The following is a 25,150-nucleotide window of genomic DNA, read 5'->3' on the forward strand; positions in this document are numbered from 1 at the left end:
TGCGATGTCAGGTCCAACACCAAATGCAGGTCTTCATTAAAAAACACAATTATGGTGCCGGATGGTGTTCTCATGTGACATTTTGTTTTGGGCAGTCATCAATCAAAGCCCCACTTGATATGCACAGAGAGCCTTTTTTCGCCACACATAATAGCAACGCTCATCTCAAAACATTAACTCTTAAACATTCCGACAAGTATTGATCCGTCGCTGCTCTGCATCTGGCTGCAAAATGAAATAAACGGGTTATGAAGGTCTGTCCAGTCTGTAATCGAGCACCCATTGTGTATGTATGTGATCTTCATGAGGCCAGCTGCTGCAAGCTACAGTACATACACACAGGATCGCTGTCCATCGATACTCATTCACGGACTCACCATTATCTTGCAATATATAAAAGGTGTTTATTCCCCAGCGAGGCCGGTCACTGTGTAAGCCTTGTGAAGGTCAAGACAGGTCCCGACACAATGATTCATATGCCACAATTAAAGGATTCTCTACACCTTAATTAACATTGATTGGCTGTCGACTAATCAATCGAACCAGTGAGGGACAAGCAAAAAGGGGCCCCATCTCATTCCAAGGCAACCCAGTAATAAGATGTGGTCTGCAGAGTCAAGGTTTATGGGTTCATGAACCCCCTGTCACCTTCTGCCACTCACTCCACTCAGCAGTCTGTGGCCTAACCTCCCGATGAACAGTTAATTCCCAGGCAGTAAATGCCAGTCAAATAAATAAAGGGTCAAGCCTGTAAAACTGGGAAACAATTATAGAGGCAGCCTTCTCATCTCTACACCCTTCCTCCTTACTACCAGTTCAAGTTTATTCTAGAGACACACACACACACACACACACATGAATGGACATAGTTGTTGGCATATTTTGTGGAAGGACAACATGTACTTTTTTTGGATTTAACATTGCTGCCCTAGAAGTTAAGCTATCTGGATTTTGAATCATAATTTGTAATAACTTCCTCATGAGGGATTAAACATAATGTGTATATAACATGGATTGCAAACTTAATCCCAGTTTTAACATCTATCTTGACCCATATTCACAATCCCTCTGCTGTACTTTTTTTTTTTTTACCTTTGCACACACAGCCACAAATACCTCCTGATCTGATTTCCGTTAGCGTCCTGAAGTACCCCGCATCTTGCAGTGGAATAAAATAAGGTGGAGGAATAATTACAATTAAATGTATCAAGTGCAAATCAATGGCAGAGCAGGAGGCGGATCAATAGCAGGGAGAAGCTGCCCACGCCACGTGCCACAACGACTTCACAATTACCAATTAGAGGGATAATCGGGATCTCATCAGACCCGTGGCTCTGATGGAGCCCTTTGAACTAGCAGGGGGGGGAGAGAGAGAGAAATGGATCCACTCTGAGTGATGTATCCAAATATGGGAATGCAGGGTGTACAGTATAGGAGGAAGAGCACAGCAGGTGATTAGATGCTTCAGCAGGCTAAATGCTGCAAGCCGGAAGCTCGGGTCACACACGGTACAAGCAACAAAGGATGAAATGTATCATTTGAAGCTAGGACTGTGACAGTATCAGATTTCCACTACACATTTATCGTGGCCAAATTAATTCACAATAACGATATTGCAATATCTAGAGAACGTTTGGAAAAAAACAACAACTATGCTATCAGTTAAAATGAATCTTTAACTTAGTTTACTGTAGGTATGCGCGTGAGTGTGTGTCATATCAATATATATGGCGTTCTTATCCATAGTCAGTATATTGCCTACAGTTGATGGCGGCAAGTTTGGAGTAACAAATAGTTCCAATGCAGTACCGGTACATTTAAACTAATACAGCAATTCTAAGTGTTATCAGCAAATGGTAAAGGATTACATCTGGATATACATCTGGATTTTTTTCCCACATTTTCACTCTTCCTCCCTCATAGCTTTTTCCTCTTGCTCCCTCATCTGCTGTTTGTTATAACTGGCAGATTAGAGCTCAGACTGCCAGCTGACAAGGGGAGATGTGGCACAAAGCACAAGAGCCCTATGTAAGCACAAACTGTAATGACTATAATCGCTGGCTGATCCTGCTGCTGCCTCTGATGTAAGTGGGTTGAGTCCCCTCAGTCTATTGACCGGACAGGAGAAAAATAAATAAATGAATGGGTGAATAATTGAATCAATGAAAGAAAGAGAACAACAAAAAGAAACAGCCAGTAGTTTAAGACAGGGGAAGGTGCAGCTGCTGTCAAAGCTAGACAGATTTGTCCATATTGGAGAGTCATAAAAGAAGAATTGGTGAGCACCACCGTTCCCTTTCAGAACTCAAGTGATTTATATCAGGAGGAAAATACCAACCAAGTGGAAGGACGGGAAGGTTCGCCTGCTTTTAAAAGTTCAGGAGGATGCAACGCTGAATCTGCTTCCAATACGGCAAATTGCTGCGAGTGATTTTCCATAGAATTCACATCAAAGAAGTTCGCCTGGAGTGAGTCTCTTAAGAACGGAGACGGTTCAGCTTGCGTACCTCATTGAGGGTACGCCTCTCTGTGCAGTTCTCCCACAGGTCGGATACGTTTGATGAAACAGTCCCTGTCAGGGAGCACAAACTCTCCATTTGCTTTCAGTTAAAAAGAGCAGCCACAGCCAAATTGCCCCACCTCCAAGAAATGAACACACACACACTGGTATTAGTTCCCGTGTTATGAAGAGAAAACTATGCACAAGGTGCTTTAGAGACTTGGAGTGTGTGTGTGTGTGTGTGTGTGTAAAGACAAAGTGTATGTTGGTATTGCTCAATATGTACACTGCAGTGTGTGTGTGTCAGGCTGTGTACACACTTGTGAGAGTTTGTATTTGTAAGGAAAGGGAGGAAGGGGAGCGGGGAACAAAGTGACGTACGGGTCAATATCCCCATCCCTCTGCTGGGACCCATTACGCTTTAGTGATGGTCTTCGCCACCCACGGTCGACTTCATTCATTATCTTTCCTTGCTGCACGCCAAAGCATCCATCTTTTCTCATTCAGTCTGTCTCCTGGCGCTACACACACACAAAACAAAAGAAAAACCTTTAAATCTCCCATGAAAACCTCAAGAAAATGTTACAAGGAGAAGGGGAGCAATGGCCTTAAGCACTGTGTGTTTAGCTCTGGAGTAAAACCAGGAAGTATTTAAAGTCAACTGTTGAGTGTTGTTTAGTGTGGCTCCTTTCAGACAGAGGAATTACCAGTCCCTGTGGAAGCCTATTGTTCACAGGAGCTGGCTAAGGAGCCTATGTATCACGCTTTCTGCTGTGGAGCTACCTATAGAGTAATTTATTCTTTATATGTTCCAATTATTTGGAGTTACTTCAAAGATACCCTCAGCTGGGGGAAATCAAACTGTAACAACCATGCTTATGCTTAATAAGTGCTGTTTCTGCTTCTGGTTGTGAGGGTTGGGTTTATGTGATCGCATTCAGTGAAACTACACCGATATTATTAGTCATCTGCTGATACTCTAAACCTATACATGGGCTGTCAATTGATTCAAATATTTCATAGATTAACTGCATGATTGTCCAGAGTCAATTGCAAATGAATCACTTCTTTTTTTTTTATGTGTTCAAAATGCTCCTGAAATGGAGATTTTTCGAGTATTTAATACTCTTATCAACATGGGAGTGGATAAATGTGCTCGCTTTATGCAAATACATGTCGATCGATCTTTGGAAATCAATTAACAACGCAGCAGTTAGAGGGCTACACATGTATTCATGGGACTGGAGTTGGGTCCAGTAACTACTATTTCCCACTGCTGCTCAAAATAACGTGCTGTCACCTCGAGGTAACTCCGATTGCTGAGTGAAGACCCCGGAGAGTGCAACCGGCTAATTGTGGAGGGGTCAAAAAGGTTGAGGGCGACTTAGAAGTACACTGTATTTTGAAGTTCTTATTCACTTACACTTAGGATTTTCCTTTCTGGTGTGAACCAAACGAGAGAATGGAGAAGTGACGCAGACATATTCAGAGAACTACCCTACCCTACCCTTCTGCACTTGTAACACAGACGCACACTGCCCTCTATTATACTCACTAAAAGTGATCTATAATGGCACTACCACCCAACACATTATTATTCTAAAGATGCAATTTGTTTTCCAAAACACCAAAGAGACTTGCTGAGCGCAGATTAAAAAGCAAGAAGAGGAAGATGGGGAATGAAATGTATACAACAGAAGTACAATGGGCCAGTGTGGGAGTGGAGTACTTTAAGTGCAGCCCTGAAGGGGGCTCACCGTCCTTGAGTATATTAAGTTCACAAAGCGCCGCACAAACACGGATGAACATCTGCTGGCAAACGCACGCATGCACCGACTACGCTCCCCGACGGATGATTGATCAATGTGAATAGTCACAGTTTGCTACTTGGTGGCATTAGCAGCCTGCTACCAAACCTTAGAGAAAAAAGCAAGCTGTCACGCTGTCTTTACAAACACTATGGGTGACAAAACATCAGCCATATTCCTCTTTTATAGGATTAACTACGTGGAACTAAGCAGAAATGAATGAAGTGCCAAGTGACTGTTGGGTATAGAGAAGATGGAGTGTTTATGTGCACGAGCTATATGAATGACCTTTATCAGGCTCTATTAGGTATGGAATAAGAGTTTCATTAGGGACGGTCAAACAAAGGTTAACTGATCATCTCTCACAAACTACTTGCAGTGCTATTTGTAAAAAATAAATACAAAAAAGAGCATTTTAAGCTTTTTTTCCCCCTCCTGACAAACGTAATCCCTCTTAGCCATTCACACAGATTAGTTTCATAACATTTCTACATCACACAGTTTTGCCTCTCACTAATATTGTATTTTGGAGATAAGCTGTATTTTTGTCCCAATGCAACAAGCTGCGACAAATACAGTGGCAGTAGACGAGAGACGATCAAACTCGAACGCAGACAAAACTGGAGTACATACCGAGACTTTATGGATGTGGGCGATATATATGGATTCCTCTATGAGGTCCTTTGCTTGGCTGTAGTCCAAAGAGCCTAAAGTGGAGCACCAAGCTCCGCTTGATAAACACATGCTTTTCCTGTTTCGCAGCGTGTTTGGACGAGCGGGCACTTTCACGGAGGTGATGACAAACTATATTTTGTAACTGAAAAGAAGAGACTCGGCTTGTTTACGGCTCACGATGATGGATAAGACAAATATAAACAGTCAAAAGATTTGTCCTATTTGTACCTTTTCCCACACCAGGATATAATCCTGATTTTTATTATATATATTATTATTATTTTTATTTTTTACAGTTTATGTAGTTTATATCACCACTTAGTTTTGAGGAGAAATGTATGCAGGTTATTTTTAGCACATCTGAGCTTGTGGCTGTGTATTCATTAACACAACACCAATGTCAATATGGAAACATTCTGCATGGCAAAGATTAATCTCCACAGCAGCGGTCACGACAAATTCAAGTTGTCCTCCAGCAAAATCTAGGGCCTGAATGAAGCACGGCAGTAAAACCCAGACATAGCTTTATTTATATGTTGTCGTGTGTATTTTGTACAATTTTAAATATTGTGAATACCCATTGAATTCATTGAAAATCAGAAATAAACATGAAACAATAATTTAACCGACCGGAAACAATGACACAAAATTCCTATAAAGTATAAATGCACTGAGATTGTCTTCATAAAAAGTCGAAATAGTTTATTTTCACCCCTCTCGGTTGCAAGATAACGTCTCTTTGACAAAAGGAAAGGAAAAGCTAAGACTCGGGGTGCACAGAATCTTCCGGGTAGTTGGCAGGCAACACATGGGTTTGAGTTGAGGCCAGAGAGAGGTTATATATCCTCAGGGGACGCACCCCTCCCATGATGAGCATTGCAGACTGGATGCTGTTCACAGTGAGGTCCAAACCATAGGGTGTTTGTCACGAGAGCAGAGACATGTTTACCGACACCACAAGGGCTGATCAGCTGTGGTAAACATTTGGTAAACAGGCGTTTTGGAAAGACATGCGCAGACTGAAATCACAAGAAACAAAAGTGCAAATGGAAGTTACTCAACACAACTCGCTGTGCTCTGGGATTAAACAGATTAATAACAGATTATGACCGGTTTCATTAGATTCTCTTTCAAGGGATGTCCCTAAAAGAGAGGTCCTCAGATATTTCATGTTTCTATTTGCACTACTTTGTGGCACCAAAGCCTGCTACTGAATCTTAAATACGTCTCGGGAAATTTGGAAACTACAAATGAAAAACCTCTGAGCTCTTCAGTACATGTTTACTTCACCTTAAGCTCGCTCCAAACACTCTGCTAGTGCAAGTGGAGAGCGAAAACTATTTCTGCAGCGTAGTGAATGTGCAGAGGAGAAAGCGAGCGCTTTGTGTGCAGAGTATAAGGATTAAGCATTGATTGTGACCAATGTGAACTGCGCAAAAAAATGTCTTTCAATATGGAACTTTGACATTTTATATATATATATCTTGACAGCTTGTCAGCAAGATAATATCAGATTTGTGTTTTTAAGGAATACATGTTAAAAATACAGCTTCAGCCCTGGGACACATCAAACTCAATACAATTCCTTAGAAAGAACTTTGAATAAAACACCTTGTTGTTATTTTGAAGGAGAAGTAATCCTGCTGCAGACGGATCAAACTTGCTCAGCTAGCCTCTTAGAAATGAATCCATGTATTTTGGTGCCACAACAGGTATTAGGTGATGCAATTTCTCTCCCCGCCCGAAAGGTCAATCCGTGATTCCGCACATGCTGTCGGCATCTATCTGGCTGTGCACACCGAAATTCCATGAAAGGTAAGAATTTGGCCCGTGCTGGAGAGTGGTGGGGAGGGGGGAGGGGGGAGTTAGACGCTTCCAAATGCAACGTTAGGATTACTGATGTAAGTAAATCCAGTGAAACGTGCATTGTTTAAATCATACAACACAAGTTTGGCCTTGTATGATAATTCACTGAGATGAGTTGTAGAGTTCATATTTTCGCAGTTTAATTATATTCTTTCACACACTGGCCAATATACAATCGTTCTTCTGAACACAATAGAGTGTGTGTGTGCGCGATGAATTCTCTTTGACATCAATGCTCGGCCTTTTTTCATGAAACGCATTCACATGTAAAGCTTATCTCTGCTTTCAAGGCGGCGAGTGGCCTGACGGAGCACAGCCAACGAGTGTCTGTGTTCTAGCTCTAAAGGGCAAAGATAAACTCTGCAGAATAAGCCTCAGTTTCCTCGGATGTCGGGAGATACGCATCTTGGAAATAGCGCAGCTCAAAAGAGAGCAACCAAAAAAACAATGTTTTATTTAAAAACATAATTGTGATTCCAAGTTCTGCAAATATTAGTTGAGACACAGAAACACACAAACCTTGAACCGGAGTCTTGTAGCCAGGGTGAAAATTCCAATAAATAATGCATTATTTCTTTGTTTTTTTTTCTGTGAATCAACTGAATCCATCACTAATGTTTATTGAAATGATAGCAGAGGTGTATGTAAATGATGTCACCACACATGCTAGAGGTATAGGATTTCTATCATGCAGCAGCTATGGCGGTGGATAATTAAAACGCCAGCACAGACACTTCCCGTCAATATCTCCCCAGACTGCTCTCATTTAAAACAAGGCAACAGGGATTTCTGCCATGGAGGACTGACAGCTCAACCTACAATTTGTAACAGTTCATAAGATACAATATCATGTCCCACGAGGGTAGCTATTTCCCTCAGATATGATCAGTAAGTAACATGTCAATTGTCCATCAGGCGTTTACATTTTCTGGACGGCATTTCTTAGAGCAAACAACTTCAGTACAGTTCTGAACCTGGAAACTAATATAGGACTGAATGTAACTGGCATGGATAGTAAAGTCATCAGAAGCAGTGGGTATATTATTATTATACGGATTATAACCAAGTCAGAATTGGTAAAAAAAAGAAAAGGCTTTCTTCGGGACAATAGTTAATTAGGACGTGCTTTTGAAAGCTGCTGCTGTGAGAAGAATAGGCATTGATTGGATCGGCACTTTCACTCCTACAACATTTACAGGCTGACCTGCCGACACCGATATTCGTTTCAATACATTTCTTCCATTAAACGTAAACAAATAAATAAAGCTCAGCGTCTGATTTAAATATCTGTCAAAAATAGGAAGCGTCTAATCTCCGGGTACGTGTATGTAAATCCTAACGCCCACAGGGTCCCTCCAGGTGCCTGTACGGAGGCAGACGGGAGGATTGAAATGTGCAATAACTTCACCAATCGATTTGTTTGGTGGGTGAGGCTTATTCACTGGGGCCTGCCCGTCTAATGATTTACGATTTCCAGGATGAATTTTTCTATTCTTGCCAACAAATGATGCTGCTCCCTATCCTTCCTGGTGACGCTTGATTTATCTCCCAGCAAAGGCCCTTGGGACTTTCAGCCTCTAGGCCCATTTTAGGCTGAGCCTCATTTCAGTGGGGGGGGGCGTGTAAAAGGGAGGATTGGGTCATATTATTTTTTATAACCACAGTCATATGAATGTGTCACATATTGAAGAAAAACAATAATTAGATGTGCAAGGTGTGAAGCAAGATTTCTGACGCGTGCACCGTTGTGCATCAGTGGCTAAATTGAAGCCGCGTGTATGAGCACCTGCATCTCTGCAGGCAGGCTTGTGCGCACTCGAACATGCACGTGCAGTCACACACCCAATGCACTCTTTCTACAGCATGAAAGGAATCCATCCCGAAATATTCCAGTGACAGGCCCCATTGAATTGCTGACCACGGTTAGCCTTTTGAACCGCTCCTGCTGAGATTCTGAGCCCATCTCAAGAGCATCTCTGCGAGCGTCAGATTCTCCGGGCCAGCTCCCCAGCGGCGCCCACTGCTGTGCTGGCCTTCAGACTGACGGACGGGGAACAGAAGAAGAAAGGCAGAAATGCCACTGCTTTGACTTTTTAAGGCGTCGAGTCCTGTTTGTTACGCACAAAGAGCGGCATCTGCTGCTGGTTCGAGTCAAAGAAGTTCTTTGGGGGGGGGGGGGGGGGGCTTATGTGGCTGCATGCACTGTGCAGCGGCAACAAAAAGATTCTAATCCTTTCCTTGGACCATTATTCAATCTCTATTTTGAGAAAATGGGAGGAAAGTCTTGAGGTTCGTCTGCACAAAGAATACAAAACTACTCAGAGCAACACTCAAATAAAATAGCACTCCATTCTCTGTATTTATAATCTACACACAGATCAATACGCAAACTGTATCACTGATCCCCTCCGCCATCTCTTTTTACCTCTCTCACTTTCCCAAGCAAGCACACACACACACACAGACACACACACACACACACACACACACACACACACACACACCAAGGCCTGCCTTTAAGCACAGATTTTTCATTTCTAGTCGCTGTCACCATGGTAACTTCCAATGTCCGACTTGGGCCGGGAAGTGCTTCCAGCACTTTCCGTCTTCAAAGCCCCTTTTTCAAAGCCTAAAACCGCATTGCTTCACTAACGGTCTCCCATGGTGCTTAGCTTCTAGGAGTGTGTTGAGCTTCTAATTACCTCACATGACAAAGGGCCGAATAGGTGCGTCTAATAACAAACCGCTCTGTCTACACAAGCCACGAGGTTTAGCCAGAAATAAACCTCTCCTTACAGCTGCGGTTTCACAATCCTTCAAGTCAAACAAACAGAACGGAGGAGACCGAGCATGACCTTGCAGGTTTCTAACCAGCCATTTCAAACTGTAGCTTTACACGCTCACTTCACCCTTTTTATACCTTCAAAATGGCCACCTTTGTTGTCACGAAGAAGAGTGTCTTGGCAGCGCCAGCCAAGCAACAATTAAATATTCCTGTGTTGACCGATCAATAAGAGCCCCCCCCACCACCACCACCACCACCTCCCCGACCTTCCTCATTCACATCTCAATAATGAAAGACGAGCAGGGGTTATGAGTAACCTCAGCGTTCGATACAGGAGGGGGGTCAGGCGTCGATAGCTCGGCAAGGGTCCAAGGCGTGCATTGGCATGCAGGAAATCACCGCGGGTCTTAGGGGATCGTCCTGGAGGAAGCATGGCTGAGGATTAAAAGCTTGGGCTTGACTGAACTCTCCTGTCTCCTGTGTCAATATGCCCAAGGTACTGTCAGTCACAACTTCAGTCTGAGAGGAAAGTAATTTACTGGCCCATAAAGGAACAAAGGGCCTAATTTAGTACAAGACGTATCAATTACGGTATGTTGATGGTAGGACGGCAGCAGTGGCAAAAATACACCTCGAGTACGGTAACATATTTAAACATTGCAAGATCCTTATTAAGATAGACTTTTTAAAAGCAAACATTATTCATAAACCTGTAGAGAATGATTAAAACATTATCTGTGGATGTCACAGTTAATGAGAGCTGCAACTAATGAGTATTTTCATTATCGATTTCTCTATCATTTTGTTGCTTGATTAATCAACCGTTTAATAATTCTATAACTGAGCTTTTCAAATTATGAACTGCAAATTATATTGTTTACATTTTGACAAATTGGCCCCATTAAAAGTATGCTGAATCAGCCGATAGCAGTTGCTCTTTGCAAAGTTCCCATGGATGAAGAGACGACTATCACTGGATCACTTCGGCACTGAAGAAAACTTTAAAATGTGATGATTCTCAGCCAAGTTGGGGTTTGAAGGAGTGTCTTTCTTCTCAGATTTCTACACAGAGTTTGCTTGAAAAATAATAAAATAATCTAATAATTGTTTAAGCACTAGAGTCAACTCTCTCTGTTTTATTAACATCTTCCTCCGTTGCGTTAATTAAGGAGCCCTGCTTCATGAACGCTGGGTGAGACTGCTTCAGATTTATGCACAGCTTGCGTTTTGGCAGACCAGGAGTGAGCAAGCAAGGTGAACAAGCAGGGAATTAGAAGTGCAAACACTGATATAGTTCTGGCCTTTTCCTGTACTCATAGAGGTGACAAGGCGTTCCTTGTATTTCACCCCATGCAGCACCACTGTCCCATCGAATTTGTCAAGTGAAGTCAAGCTGTTTTTTTTTTTTTTTTCTCCTTCTCTTACATACCAGGTCTTGTGAAATGCAGCCTGAGGAAGAGGGTCGCAATCAGGTGGGAAAACAAAGTCTAGAGAGTGTCATCCTGTCTGTTTGTTTCTGCTCGGCTTGTTGCCCCAACTCCGGTATGTATTTAGTGTCAACGTCTGTTTTGTAGCAGAATATTTATTGCGTAGCTCTTTGAAATGACAGTTTTTTGGAGCACACTTTGTTGTGCTGTTGTACGGAACATAAAATGTGTTATCCACACCTAATTACAGCATTTCTGGTTTCTATGATGACCTGAGTCCTGTCTCATGAAGCAGGATTAGTGGGTAGACAAGCTAACTTTGGGCTTAATCCTCACGGTTTGTCACAAAGACTTCTCAAGTTCAAACCGAGTTCTGTTGCTGTGGTTTCTAATGCCGCATACCAAAGCTCCCAGGATCCGGTTTTTGTCCAGGCTTGTGGATAAAGAGGCATCACCATTTCTACGTGGTACCAACAGAGACAAAAATACTGCATTCACATGGAAGTAAAAAGGAACTGACTTCTGTAGAAAACAGATGGATTTATCAATTCAGTAAAACAAGTAATATTTGTAAAGAGTTCTCATTACATTTGATTCACTAGATACTATTAATAGCTTCTAAACTATTCTACAGTATTCCTAACAGTGACTGCCGTTTTGGCATACATGTACAGTATATGATGTTGTGACCACAGGAGAAAATTAGAATTCAGATTTCTGAAGTATTCCTTTAATCTTTCTCTGCATTGGCAGCACTAACAGTTTTAGTGCAGTTAAAATGTTGTATTTTTTGTATTTATAAATAATAGGCCATAATAAGGCCAAACGTGCTTGCTTTATAAGAAAGGAGAAGCGCTATTACTAACTAATTCAAATATAACATTACCATTTAAATATAACCACATTGTTTTCTGCCTTTTTTATTACTTGTAATATGGTACCTTGTTACTTAGCGGAGTTATATTATTGTATGCAGCCGCAACCTAATTTCCCAACTGGAATCAACACTTTCATCTCATCTTTTATTAAATATACTGCCGTCATGCTTTTCGCACAATCCTCTGTGGTGGAAATCTGAAATTAAGGTTGAGAACCAAGTTGTCTTTCAAGAGTTTATTATAGCATTTGCAAATGGGCTCAGATCTGGGTCTCCACAGAACAAGAGCCCAGTAATAAAGCTACATCTGGCTCTTATACCTTTTCTGTAACGGACGTAGGTGACGTGCAATGGCGTTATTTGTACTTGCATCATGGGGTACCTTCTTGAAATGGTTCAGAGACAATCAGTTTCCGGCTGGCATTAACAACAATGTGTATATGTATCACAAAAATAGACCACAACGCAAACATTAGCCCATTGGATGGCTTTGTAAAATGTGATGTCAAACCAAGATGGCTTGGAAAAGCCTATTCAAATTCTCATCTTGTAACTAACCAAATAGCAACTGATGTCCAAGTTGCAAGTGTAGCGCATTGTAAACAACAATATCCAGGGAGCAGTGGGCGTTAAGTAAATTCCATCAACTTTTCAAGGTGACACGGGAAACCTGATTGGGTGACGACTCCAAAGGAGAACAAGGGTGCAGTGGTGTCTCGGATGAACCATCTTTTATCTCTGCTGCATCCCTCGATGTCATTCTCCGGCTATGAACACGGTTTCACTCCCTCCCTTCCAAACATTCTCGTTTTATCTTTCTACCTCTTTGCTCCAATGACACAGACACAGATTTTCAGCAACACTTTCCAATTTTTAGTGGTTTTATTGTTGTAAGTGGTTTGAGCCAAAGAAACAGATGAAGCACGGCTGCTACTCGCTAAAGTTCACAAACATTCCCTCTACTGAAAATCCATTTAGGTAGGTAGCAATCAACCCTTCTGTGCAATTGCAGTTGGTCATGTTGTTAAACCTACATTGTTTTGCAGTGTTTAATAAAGAAACTAGCCGAGCTTGGATATCAGAATTGATGCAATTTTGGTGTTTTGCCAAGCCCAATTCTTCTAAAATCCAGAGCAGGGCATCACATCAAGAGCCTCAAAACCTCCACTAGACATTCGGCTCCCACCCTCTGCAGCCCCCCCACCTCAATGAGCACATGGATTTTGGTCCATGACAGCACCCACAAAAGCCCCTCTCCTGCTTTAAACACAGCACTTTTGAACATGGCTCTAAGCAAATGGCGAGTGGGCAGGGCTACAAGCACCTTCCTTTAAATCACACCAGCAGTGGCTGGAAAAGGCTATTGATGGAATTAAGGCTCATGAATGAGAATGTAGCACTGGGTAAGTGAGAGCTCTCCCACTGTGCGATATTGACATGCTCCAGGTCAGAAAACAGCCCGGGCAAAATGAGCTTTCACAAACCAGTATGGGGCCAGAAGGAGACGCCATTCTAGACACCGATAAAAACTCCACAACAGGAACGTGTGCGTCACCGAGGATGAGGTGGCACAATCACTCAGGGTGATGAAAGACAGAACAGTTTACTGCAGTATTATCTACCTGGGCTATTATAAAAAAAAGGTATTTTAGCATATAGTCATAAACTTGTGGGACGAGAAGCTCCCTGAAGACTTTACTTGACTTGAGATTGAAAGGCAAAAACAATCGAGACTCAAGTATGAACCTTGTTAATTAAATAAACAATAAAAACTAAATGAGGCAGTGACAGTCGGGCCTTGCAAAGGCACATCACGGAAATATGTATTTATTAGTTAGGTCACAGATGTGATGTCAGGCATGTAAGAACACACTATTAGCACAATATGGAAGAGCCAATAGGCGAATAGGTCTATTTATTATGGTGAACACAGACATTAGAAGCTCCGTGCTTCTTCAACAGTGACAAATGATTCCATTTAGGAAGTAACAAATCAGGACGTCATCGGTAATAAATGGCAGATTAGCTTGATGGTGATGATAATTTAAACCATGTCACTCTCTTACGGGACCAGGGATGCCAAATTAAATTGATCTACCGTCATGAATTTTAAACACAGTGGAAGTCATGCACAACTAACAGAAACCCTAAAAGATACGAGCCTACTGGTGAAAATGTCCATATGGATTACTGGATATGTACAGAGTTCAAGTGACAAACTATGAATATTCAGCCGCTTGGGCTAGATCAAAGTGAATTATGCAAATGTTCTATGAAACATTGATTACAAGAGTGTCATCAGTTTCTCATCTTGAAGATTGATACATTAGGTTTTAGCTGTCCATTGCCAATTAACCATGCAGGTGGGCCCAGCACCTGAAGATCAAACGGAGAGGTAGTTATACAATTTGAATTGATTAGGGTTGAAATCTAATTGGATAAAGAGGAAGTGGGATTGCAAAATTGTAAAGGTCCCCTTTCTGATTACAAAATCTAGATCTATTTTCTTGCCAAAAGGGAATGAAAGAAGCAGATGAGAGGGTCGACTGTGGGCGAATGAGACCATGATAATAAAACGGGTCCTTTGTGAGGTGCTAACCGTGCAGCCATCAGAGAGTCACGAAGGAAACAAGGTGAAACCGGTCCTTGTCTAGCTCCCTTGATTTCGTCTTGCCAAGTTTGGAGGGCATGCGGTGTGAATGTAGATCCCACTTTCACCGCCCTGGCAAGTAAAGCACCCAGAGACTTTGGATTGTGGCTACTCATTCATGCCCAGCATAAGCTCATCAGAAAGAAAAGAAAAAAAAAAGTGATGTGACAAAGCCACGAAGAAAAAGAGAGATATGACAGTAAAATAAAAGAAACAAGACATTGGAAGAGGAGTGCTAAGGAGCGCAAAAGGGATTGATAGTAGAACTGTAATTGAGAGGACAGGGAGAGAGACAGAGAGAGGGGTAGATGGCAGGATTAAGAGAGTTAAAAAAGGCCTCGTAATGCTGGGCTGAACGACGACTGGTGGCTTTCCCAGCCAAGCACTTTGAGCCATCCATCGTTTCAGAGGGACTAGAGTACCTCATCGCAGCCTTGACTCTCAAAGATGAGTCATTTTCAAAGCCAACCAAGCTAGATGACAAACATCACCCTTCACAAAAAAAACACACACACACACACCAATCAAACATTTTAAATATCCATGACAAATACTAGCAATCCAGTGTTGTGGCGGGAAACACGGAGAACATGGTTCGGAAAACATGCGTCAAAGTTATTTTGGATGCCATGAAACACTAGAGATCACAACATTAAAAAAAATAGATCTAATTGATAATTCCATACTGGAAATGCACAAGTGACATGGGTCTACTGAACCCAAATTGGAAGGAGGATTTGAAAAGTCAACGGCATAAAGTAGATTCCGATCCACAGGAGAAAGATCTGTGAACAGACAGCTTTTGATCAGCTGGTTGGGAAGAGGGTCTGGAAGCCAAAATCCAATAGCTAACACTAACCCAATCAAATTCATCCACCAATGCCATGTTGAAAATTGGTCTCTTGGCGACCATCCCTAGAACATGTGCAGTGAGGGTGTAAGTTGTGGCAAGACGCCAATAAATAGCACCAAAGGCAGCTAATGTGCCTCGTGTTTGCAGAGACACCGAGTTTCATTTAGCAATAAAATAACTGGCTCTGTTGTAAAACTTTTGCATTTGTTTCACTAAAGTGATTAATAAGGTGGGATTCAATTAGATATGCTATTATACTTTTATATGCAACAACAGCACCGCTGCTGCCAAAACTGAGGCAGTTTGTTTAAGCCGTTTACTGCGTATGATTGCAGAAACAAACAATTTCCCACAATAATCCTGTTTACTTGACTCTCCAGAGAGAGTTGTGGATTAAAAAAAAAAAAAAAGATAAATAGTCTGCTCACCCTTATCGAATTTAATCAAAACGATTACAATCATGATTCTGCTGTACATTATTATACTGCCATTCAAATGGCATTTCAGGAATTATAAATGCAAAGCTACTTTTGCCAGACAAGTTGAAAGTTAGGTGATGACTTGCCCCAGGGCACCAAAATACCAATAGATGGGCTAGAAAGTGGTGCTAAGGGGAACATTCTTCCAATAAATAGTACAATGAGCATAAAAAACTTTAACAATTTACTCAGGTTATTCTACAATTGCAGATAAATATTAAGAAAAGCCGTCAGAGGAAAGTTGTTTTTTTATGTAAAAGTGGTAGACTGAGTGGATGAAAGAGCCACAAGAAGTGCTGGACCTTGCCATGAATCAGCATGAGAGTATTTTATCCGTTTAATCTTTGGGGAGAGATGATGAATGAATGAAATGTTATGAATGAAATGAATGAAAGTTATCTAATGTCTGTAAAAGTTGCATGCTGCCCTCTCTATGTTACTGGGGAAAAAAATGGATATACTGCTTCAGGGCAGAGGCATCAAATGTGTATGTTGCCTACTTCCTCCTGCCCATTAAAAAAACAAAAGAAGCAGAAAACTAGAAGAACAAGGATGAAAGACTATGGAGCGCAGAGAAGGGCAAGTATCAGATAGAGCGAAGGAAAAAGCCTAGTCGGCTCCCTGCACTCGGACTAACCACCTGCTCCTTTCTGAATTAGCCCTTTCTTTACTGCTTGCACTCATCCAAGTGAAACTCACTCCCCTAGCTGACAAATGGAGTGAGGCCTCCTACTTTCACTTTTGAAAACATTATAAAAACTCGGTGTTTAGTGAGCCACCGCTGTGACGGCCGTTAATCTGACACCAAAAGACCCAATGGCCAGACTGAGGCTTCCTGCGGGAAATATGCCCAGAATCCAAATATTTTTCAAAACTCTCAAACTTCTGGTTTCTTTTGCAAAGCGCTCAACTTGTAGGGGCATAACAAAGCCTATGGGGCATTCCGCTCAGAATCTAAAAATGAACAGCGCTACGGTTGATTCAAACCACTGGCTTGGTTGGAGCCAATCTGCTTCTCTTTTATCTTTTATCTCCTGAGAAATACCAATCCGCTTGGTATGGGGAGATGTCCTTCAACATTCCCCATTTGCGAAACCCTGGGCTTCCTTTCCCCGTCTAATCACCACAGAGTCTTGTACGGCCACTTCTGGAGACCCCGGGGCTGACTGGATGGACTGCACGTTTGGAATTTACAGCAACTAATTGGCCAAATGCGGTAGGCTCTTATCAAAGAGGATTGGAGTAGGTTTGGACGTAGGACGGGGCAGAAATGAGACAGGATAAATAATGTAAGGTGATGTCATCCACTGTATGAAAAGAATAGCATGAGGAAGAAATAAATCTCTTTGATTAAAAGGTCTTTGCGGATAAAAAAAAGGGTTATGCAAGGGCACGAGGCAAACGTGTACAGATGGTGTGGGGGGGTTTAAATTCCTACAGTAATCCAATCAACTTCCAAATGTGTTCATTGCTTATCATGTTTCCTTTTGCATATTAATGCTGGCATGCAAAACCACCCACCATTCTCCATTTGCGCATACTCTTACAACAGGCGTTTGTCCCCCGTTGCGCTCATCGGTCATGTTTTTGTTCTGTAATTGTCAGGTGCTCAACACATGATTGTATCACGGGAAGAAGAAAAACAACAGCCTCCAATGGAGAAGAGGCAAGACAAACCGATGACTGTTGCATGAATAGAGAAAGGCTGGACGGAAAAGCACGTCGTCAGGACCTCACAGAAACACCGCTGAGTGATTGATGCAAAACATGCACTCAACATAATCCAATATGCTGCATGCACGATTAAAACAAAGTCTACATAATTATATGTAGACTTTGTATTGTACGTCTAATTTGGGATGCCCAGTAGAAATCAAAGTAGAAGCGGTGTTGGATCCTTCTGTATGATTAAGTACTGCAGAGCCACTTATTTTACAATCTGCCGAATAGAACCTTTAATTTAAAGCAGCCCCTGGCATGATGTTTGCACCTCCAACATTAAAGTCATGCATTCATTCATCTGACATCCAATTGTTTGGGGAGTTAAATGTTTATGCAAATCTGGACTTTAAACAAGAAAGGCCACTTCTGATAGAGCTGTGGGGGTCATGCATGAGCAATGATGGTATTACGCTCACATCTGCTCAGCATGATAAGCTCTCTCTTAATGTCAATGGCAGCTGTCTATTTGCTTGTATTAAAGACTATATTAAGCATTGGTGGCTCCTATATGAATGCCTTTCTTTGATGCATTAAGTATCAAAAAAACGACATTAAAGCTGCAAAAAAAATTATTATAGGCGTACTCCAGCAATTTAGCGCTACAATTCCATAAAGCCGCGGGACTCACTTGAATCAGCAAAGGCCTTGATATCCTGACTTCTATTTGGGTCAAGCTCCAAATACACCGTATCCTACATTTCCCATGATGCAGCGTCATAGCATCTTTTATTGAATTCTTCCTAAAGTATATGCCCAATTATTTCAAACCCCACATATTGTAATGCAGGCTTTCTGTTGATTAAAAAGAAAAATGAAAGCTTGGATAAAAAAAAAAACTAATGACATAACTTCAGGCAGCTTCCTCCAGATCTATAGAACTGTTTGTCACTGGTATGCATCAGTGGAGATAACTAAGACGTATCATTAATAGCGACCATTGTTGTATTTGAGAACATGCAATCAGCCTTTTGTGTTGACATACTATGAAATAATTATAATTTTTTTTGGATAAAACACTGTGATGTCTGTCTGTAAACACGATTAAATGCTGAAAACCAAAACAGGAACGGATACGCGGGAGAGTATGAAGCAGATGGTCCCGTTCTAATGTGTGCCTAGCCACCCTCAGAGCTGAGGGCAAGCGAGGACAGGTAGGCATGTAATTGTGCTTTAAGCTATTCAGAATTACTCTGTCATGTTTGAATGTTTATATAACATTACCACTTAGCCTGATTTACTCATTTTGAGTGTTTTTTTCCTATGTTGCCTAAAGAATAATGTTTGTTATTACAAACTAAATAAATGGAATTGTAACTTACATACTTAACTTCCCCTTGAATTACACGCCTTAGTATTTTTGGCAACCTCAACATTTCCCCCACAAACCCTACATCTATAACATCCTCTTTCAAATGAGTGGATTTAAATGAAGACGGGCAAAACAACGCAGGGGAATCTTCAGTTAATCCTACCCTCCCGCTTAAACAAATATCTCATCAAGTCCCTAAACTCTGAAATGAGGTCAGAAGCCAAGGATAATGAGAACTGGAACGTATGGGAAAGATCACCGGCAAAGGAGAAAGGATCCTCCCATCTGCTTACCCCTTCTTATCCCTCAATCACTCGCGTCCCGTCTGTCAGCGCGTGTTTTTCATCCGACGGGAGAGGAGCCATTTGTCTCATGCATTCCAGCGTGGTGAAGTAAATAATGGCCCGGGAAGCATCTATTTCCCACATAAACATCATTAACAGGAAGGTTCTCAAATGTCAAACTGTCACAAGGCCAGCGGGTTCAAATCACAGGTTGCGCTCATTTAGTTTCATCGTCCTCAAGAGCCTCATCAAGCTGTGATATCTATTAACCTTCATCATTAGCGGCATGTGCATCAACAGAAAATGCTAGTTGGCAAAAATATGTATTGTTCCTCGAAATGACAAGTGTGATGACACGGCAGCGGAAGGAATCCCAGAGAGACTGAGGGGGGAAAAAATGTAAAGCAATACAATAGACAAAAGAGGGACAAGAATGTGTGTGTTTGGGTGAATGTGTTTCTTTGCACCATCCTGACCTGCTTTTCTCCTTCAGGGGTCATGCACAAGCCTGCCACAATGCTATCAGCTGTCCCTTAAGGTGCCTGCTGAGGTCAACTGAGATACAAGGTGATATATAGCTTTGATATAGCCTGTAATTACTGGCCGTGAAGGCCACACTGCCTTGGGGAAAGGAAAAGGGGAACACGGAAAGGTGGGAGGAGAGAGAGAGAGAGACACTGGGACTCTGATGAGAAAAGGGTCACTGTTGTTTGATAGCACAAGTGCCCCGGCCTCTCCAGTGGTTTCACACAGTGGGGGAAATGGCACTAGATCCATACATGCTCTGGAGAGAAGCCTCAGCTCCCAAACAATAAGCTCCAAAAACTGCCCAAAAGGGAGAAGCAATGATTGCAAAAACAGCTATGCAAATACAGGCCTCAGGTTGTGCTAAATGAATCCTCGGAAGCGTGTTTCAATCGCAGCATCATTAGCCTCCCATCTAGCTTGCAACACGGCACCACCTATAGGGGACATGTTTATCCAGAGGCTGCGGATTCTGTGCAGCCACGACGCTCGCTCGCAGCACAAAAGGGAGGGACGGCTAATGAAAGAGAGCCATTCATTTCATCCTGTCACAGCATGGTGCGAGACAACCTTCATTTTGGGATGCATTACCAGCACTCACAAGCTCAGTGGCGCGCTATCACTCAGATACAGGCTGCTATTAGCTCCCGCTTAAAAGACTGTAATGGAACCAAACACCTTGCCGAAGTGGCCTGGTATACACCTCTATGAGTGGGCTTAACTGGAAAAGGTAGCACTTGGGCTTGATAGCTGAATATCAATGGAGCGCTGTTAGCGGCCGGGGGAAGCAGGGGGGATTGAGCTGCCTAAATGTATATTGACAGCTCGCGAGAGCCGGTGACATGGTTGGGCATTTGCTGGTGATGGATGCTAGCCTGGCACGCAGACTAAGCCCGGCAGCAGCGTGGCTCATCTTCAGACGGGACGTGAATGCTAAATACCACACTTGCCAGTCACCACGACTTAACTGGTGCCAGCAGGAGCGGCAGGTGGTGCACAGGCTAGGCGGGAAAAAAAAAAAAAAAAAAAGGGAGCAGAGTCCCACAAGAGGAAAATACTATCAGTGCATTCACAAGCATGCTAATTCGATTCTAAGGTAATGTGGTAATGTGAGCATTACTGCCCCTAAACCTGTTTATCTTTGTTCAATTTAACATAATCAGATGAGATTAGTTGCCAACCTTTTCACTGTCTCTGCTGTGTCCAAGTTCCATACTAAATATAAACAGTTATTGCATTTAATCCGTCAGACAACAATCAAACTGCTGCCTTAGAATTATGATGCCAAATAAACTTCACAAAGAAGGAGCAAAGGAGTTTTCTGAGATCTTTCAGGAGCTGGTTTCACCATTATAAGCAATTTATTTATATATTTGCAGCTGTGAGTTGCATTTTCTTTGTGCATTGTGTTGAGGTGCAATATACAGTACACCAAGTGCATTTTACTATGCATACCGACTTTTTGGAGTTTACTTCATTTTGTCCAGCGTGAACCCACCACAAAACCTGCTTTGAATAAGTATGTCGTATTAAAATGGGACACAGCCTCTAATGTCCTTAGAGTGGGAGATAATTTAAAGATTGAGTGGAATCAAGTAAGATATAAGTGAAATTATCAGAATACAGTTCACATTGTTACCACTCACCACCCAGCTGTGAGAAGGTCGACCGACCCCCCCCCCCCCGTTCCTGAGCACCACAGTCCCATTCATATGAAACATTTTTTATATTTGCAAGAAGCCTTGCAGATTGCATCACTCTCGCCAGCTGGACTTTGAACAGTGTCTGACTTTTGAAAACTATTACAGAGGGCATTAGCTGTTTTGGTTTTTATCTGACTTATAAATCCACTGCGGAGACACATATTTAAGGGATCCTTATCGAAAAATGATTATTGGGCAATATAACCATTATTTATACCAATACAAATTCACCTCCATAAAGAACAATTAACTTGAATTAATCCATCTATTTTCTGTCTCCCTTTTGCGTTCTGCAGTCTACAACACGTCCTGTCAGACATGAGCGCAGTAATCACACAACTCATTGAAAACTACAATTATTGTGGAAATCAGGGTACATGTAAATGCTTTAATCACACCATTACATTGTTTCAGTTATAGTGAGTGTGTGAATATACTGCATGATCAATCGAGGGGGAGAAAGGAAGCAGGAAAGAACGAGACGGGGGAGGAAAACCAAGCTAAAATATTAATGAAGGCGTGTACTTGCATCACTGCTGATATTGACTCATTGAGAATATTAAAGTTGACAATATACTGAAGAAAGATGAGAAATACATAATCTTGTGCTTACAGGCTACGAAGCTGAGCAAAGTGTGTTGGTTGTAATTTAAAGAGAGATAGCAACACTGTAAATTAACTAAAGCATTTATATCAACATGTGACATTGTTTTACAGTTTATTCCATCACGGATCACACGATCCTTCCTGACATCACACGGTCTGCGACGACGATCTTTCAAGACTTTTCTGTTCAAATTGCTTCGTTTCTGTTGCACTCTCGTTTCCTTTTAACCCTAATGAGCTTAGCTGCAGGTGCCTAGCAACGGCTCTGACAGCTCGACAATAAAATAGTCGGTGGGTGGCGTTTGTTTGTTGTGCTAACCTCCGCATGCTAATGTGTAGCTGTGACGCTACAGTTACAAATATCATTGAATCCTCTCACCCCATATACCACCCACACCTTTCATCCACTTAGCAACTTCCTCTCCCAAGACAAAATTGCTCTGGCTCTGAATCAGACTGCAGTTACCTTTTAGCATGGCTCAAACGCCCCCGGTAGCAACGAGATGCTAAAAAGGACTGGCTTTTACACTTGTACTTTATGTTAGTTTTGTGTTCTTGACAGTAGCAAGACCGGTTGATTCATTCCTGCAGGGATTTTTAGTCTGAGTAGGCGGCTGGAGAACAAGAGAGCCACAGGGCGCATCAATTATCCGACAACATGTTTCACACTACCTCTTTTCACCATCAGCTGCTTTTCACCCAGCTGATTATCTGAACTCTATGGTACCCGAACTAAAAAGCCAAGAGCAATTGTTTGATAAAGCCCAGAGGCCCATTAGTATTCTCAAAGGGGTCCGTCCAATGTGGAACTAAAGCTTTGGAAATCAAAAGAAGTCGACTAAAGTTAACACAGAGTAGCAATTTAGATAAAGTCCATCCCCTTCTAAGTGCTGCAATAAGTCAACAAAAGAGCCAAGATGGACTATACATACGCTCACTCCACACCCGCCTTGAGCTCTACGGTTTCTTGAGTCCAAACTTCTTGGTTAAAACCCCAAAACTTGTGTATATATTACCTTAATGTTAGCAATCCATTATACTGCAAAAACCAAAGCACGGTGCGCCTACACTGTCTGCCTGACAAATAGGTCTCCAGGTCCCGCTTTGTGCACAACGGGGTCATAACTCTGGAACAAGACTCACATGTGGCAGCAAAGCTCATCGAGTACGTTTATATTTTGACAAATAACTGATAATATATATTACTTCAAATACCTATTGATTTGTGTTAGAGAAAATTATGACTGATATGGATTAGCAACCAGGTACGGCGAGGTTTACTGGCCAATTAATCCATATAGGGGCTTGTTGCTAAGCCAGACACCTACCAAAAGGAGGGGTTTGGTATTCATTTTAATTCATTTTTTTCTTCGAAGCCACTAATGGCTTTATTATGTAAACATGGTGCCGTATTTTCTCATTTTTGCTAATCTTAATTAAAGGCTAGTGCTCATATTTGTCACACAGCTCAAATCATTGAAATATGGTGCGTTCTACATTTTAATGTCTACGCACCATTTTTTAAAATCATTTCCATAGTCTGCAATGTGAATAAGATAAATAACAGTCGTTAATAGTCGTTTTATGACGAAAAATGTCTCGAGGAGAGACGCATTTAATTCCATTTCAGCAGACCTCAGGTGGGAATTACAGCATCTCTCATTAACTTGAGATTTGCTGATTATGTTTAAGATTTTTTTAACAAACAGCTAATCAAGTCAATTACTTAAAAGCATAAAGCAAATTTAGCTTGTGAGTGTGTCTGTACATACATTAAAATATTCAAATCCCATTAGTCTAAATGTATCATCTATGAAAAACCTTGTTTTTGTTATCGTCCTTTGTTGTGAATAATAATGAATGCACATGGCTTTACCTTTGTGACATGATCTTGTATGCATCTGGCAGGTAACACCGCGTGTTCTCCATCTGTGCTGGGTCTGCGTCACAGATCTTGTCATCGGTGCGGCCGTAGTTGGCGCTCTCAATCATGATGACGTCCGTGCCCGGGCAGCGCAGCTCGATGGGATAGCTCTCGCACGACAGCTCCCTCCTCACCACCGCCATGGGGATGGGCGCTCGACTGAAGGCTGCAGAGGGGAAGAAAAGAAACTTAATGTCAGTAGGAGTTATTCAGATTCCTTCCCGCTCTACTTCGGTTAAAGGGTTTTTGCACTTAAGTGTGAAAAGAACTTCATCCTGGAGTTAGGTTTGGCTGAGCCCTGAATTAAAAAAAAATAATCTGTATATTCCTAGAGGGAAATATGCCAATTGTAGGACCTGTAATCAAAAGGTCTGACACTGAGACATTATGAGAAGAGGTTGTCCACCCTGATCTAGAGAGCGTGGGCGGACAGGATGCTGGCTGTTTGGAGTGGGAGGATGAGCAATACCACAGGGGCCCTCGAGAGGCCGGGAGTTGGGAAAAGAGAGAGTGAGAGATTGACACAGATCAAAGAGAAGGAAATAGACACGGTGTTTGCATTTGGCTGTGTTAAATTAAAATGCATTACATGGGCATTGAAGGGAGAAATTAGAGACAGACAGAAACGGAGCAGAGCGTGTATCATGTAAATTGTTACTATATCCTTCCAGACCAGAATTTATAAATCATAGGGGATGCTCCATTCTTTGCCTTTTAAAGTGATACAATGCACTTCATTTAAGAACGCACGGGCAGGAGGTGGAGGGTCAAAAGGTGCTTGTTGCCTCAAGCCAAAGTTTAGAATCTGTCTGGCAAAAATAATCTGCTGTTTACCGTGGAGTCAAAATGGCCAGGAGTGCTACTGTGACCGAGCGGCGGCGGCGGTTCGGAGGTTGCTATTTTTCCTCTCCTTGACACGGGCGCACGCACGCACACCCACGCACGTCTGCGGAGGCTCACACTCGCGCACATGCTCTGGCGTGTGCGCGAGTGTGAGCCTCCGCAGACTGGAGGAGTTCTGTGTTTACAGCGAGAATAAGAAATGAGCGAGAAGCGTAAACATTGGCCTGAGTGACTGTGGGAGGACTGTGGCAGTTATAGATTGTTTTTTTTTTATAAACATCCCTTCAGACAAGCGTCTGAGCTGCAAAAAGCCA

General features: G+C 42.1%; 1 protein-coding gene across 1 annotated transcript in view; it reads right to left on the reverse strand.

Moving 5' to 3' along the window:
- LOC142971769 (adhesion G protein-coupled receptor L3) overlaps nucleotides 1-24,172 on the reverse strand; it is a 111,669-nt gene extending 87,497 nt beyond the window's left edge. Inside the window, exon 1 of the mRNA XM_076112428.1 lies at nucleotides 23,946-24,172. Coding sequence (XP_075968543.1) covers nucleotides 23,946-24,136 — 191 coding nt within the window. The 5' untranslated portion in view covers nucleotides 24,137-24,172. The remainder of the gene's footprint in view (nucleotides 1-23,945) is intronic.
- Between the last annotated feature and the right edge of the window lie 978 nt (nucleotides 24,173-25,150).

The sequence above is a fragment of the Anarhichas minor genome, unplaced genomic scaffold, assembly GCF_050575085.1.
Source record: "Anarhichas minor isolate MPS153535 unplaced genomic scaffold, ASM5057508v1 ptg000049l, whole genome shotgun sequence".
Classification (NCBI taxonomy): Eukaryota; Metazoa; Chordata; class Actinopteri; order Perciformes; family Anarhichadidae; genus Anarhichas; species Anarhichas minor.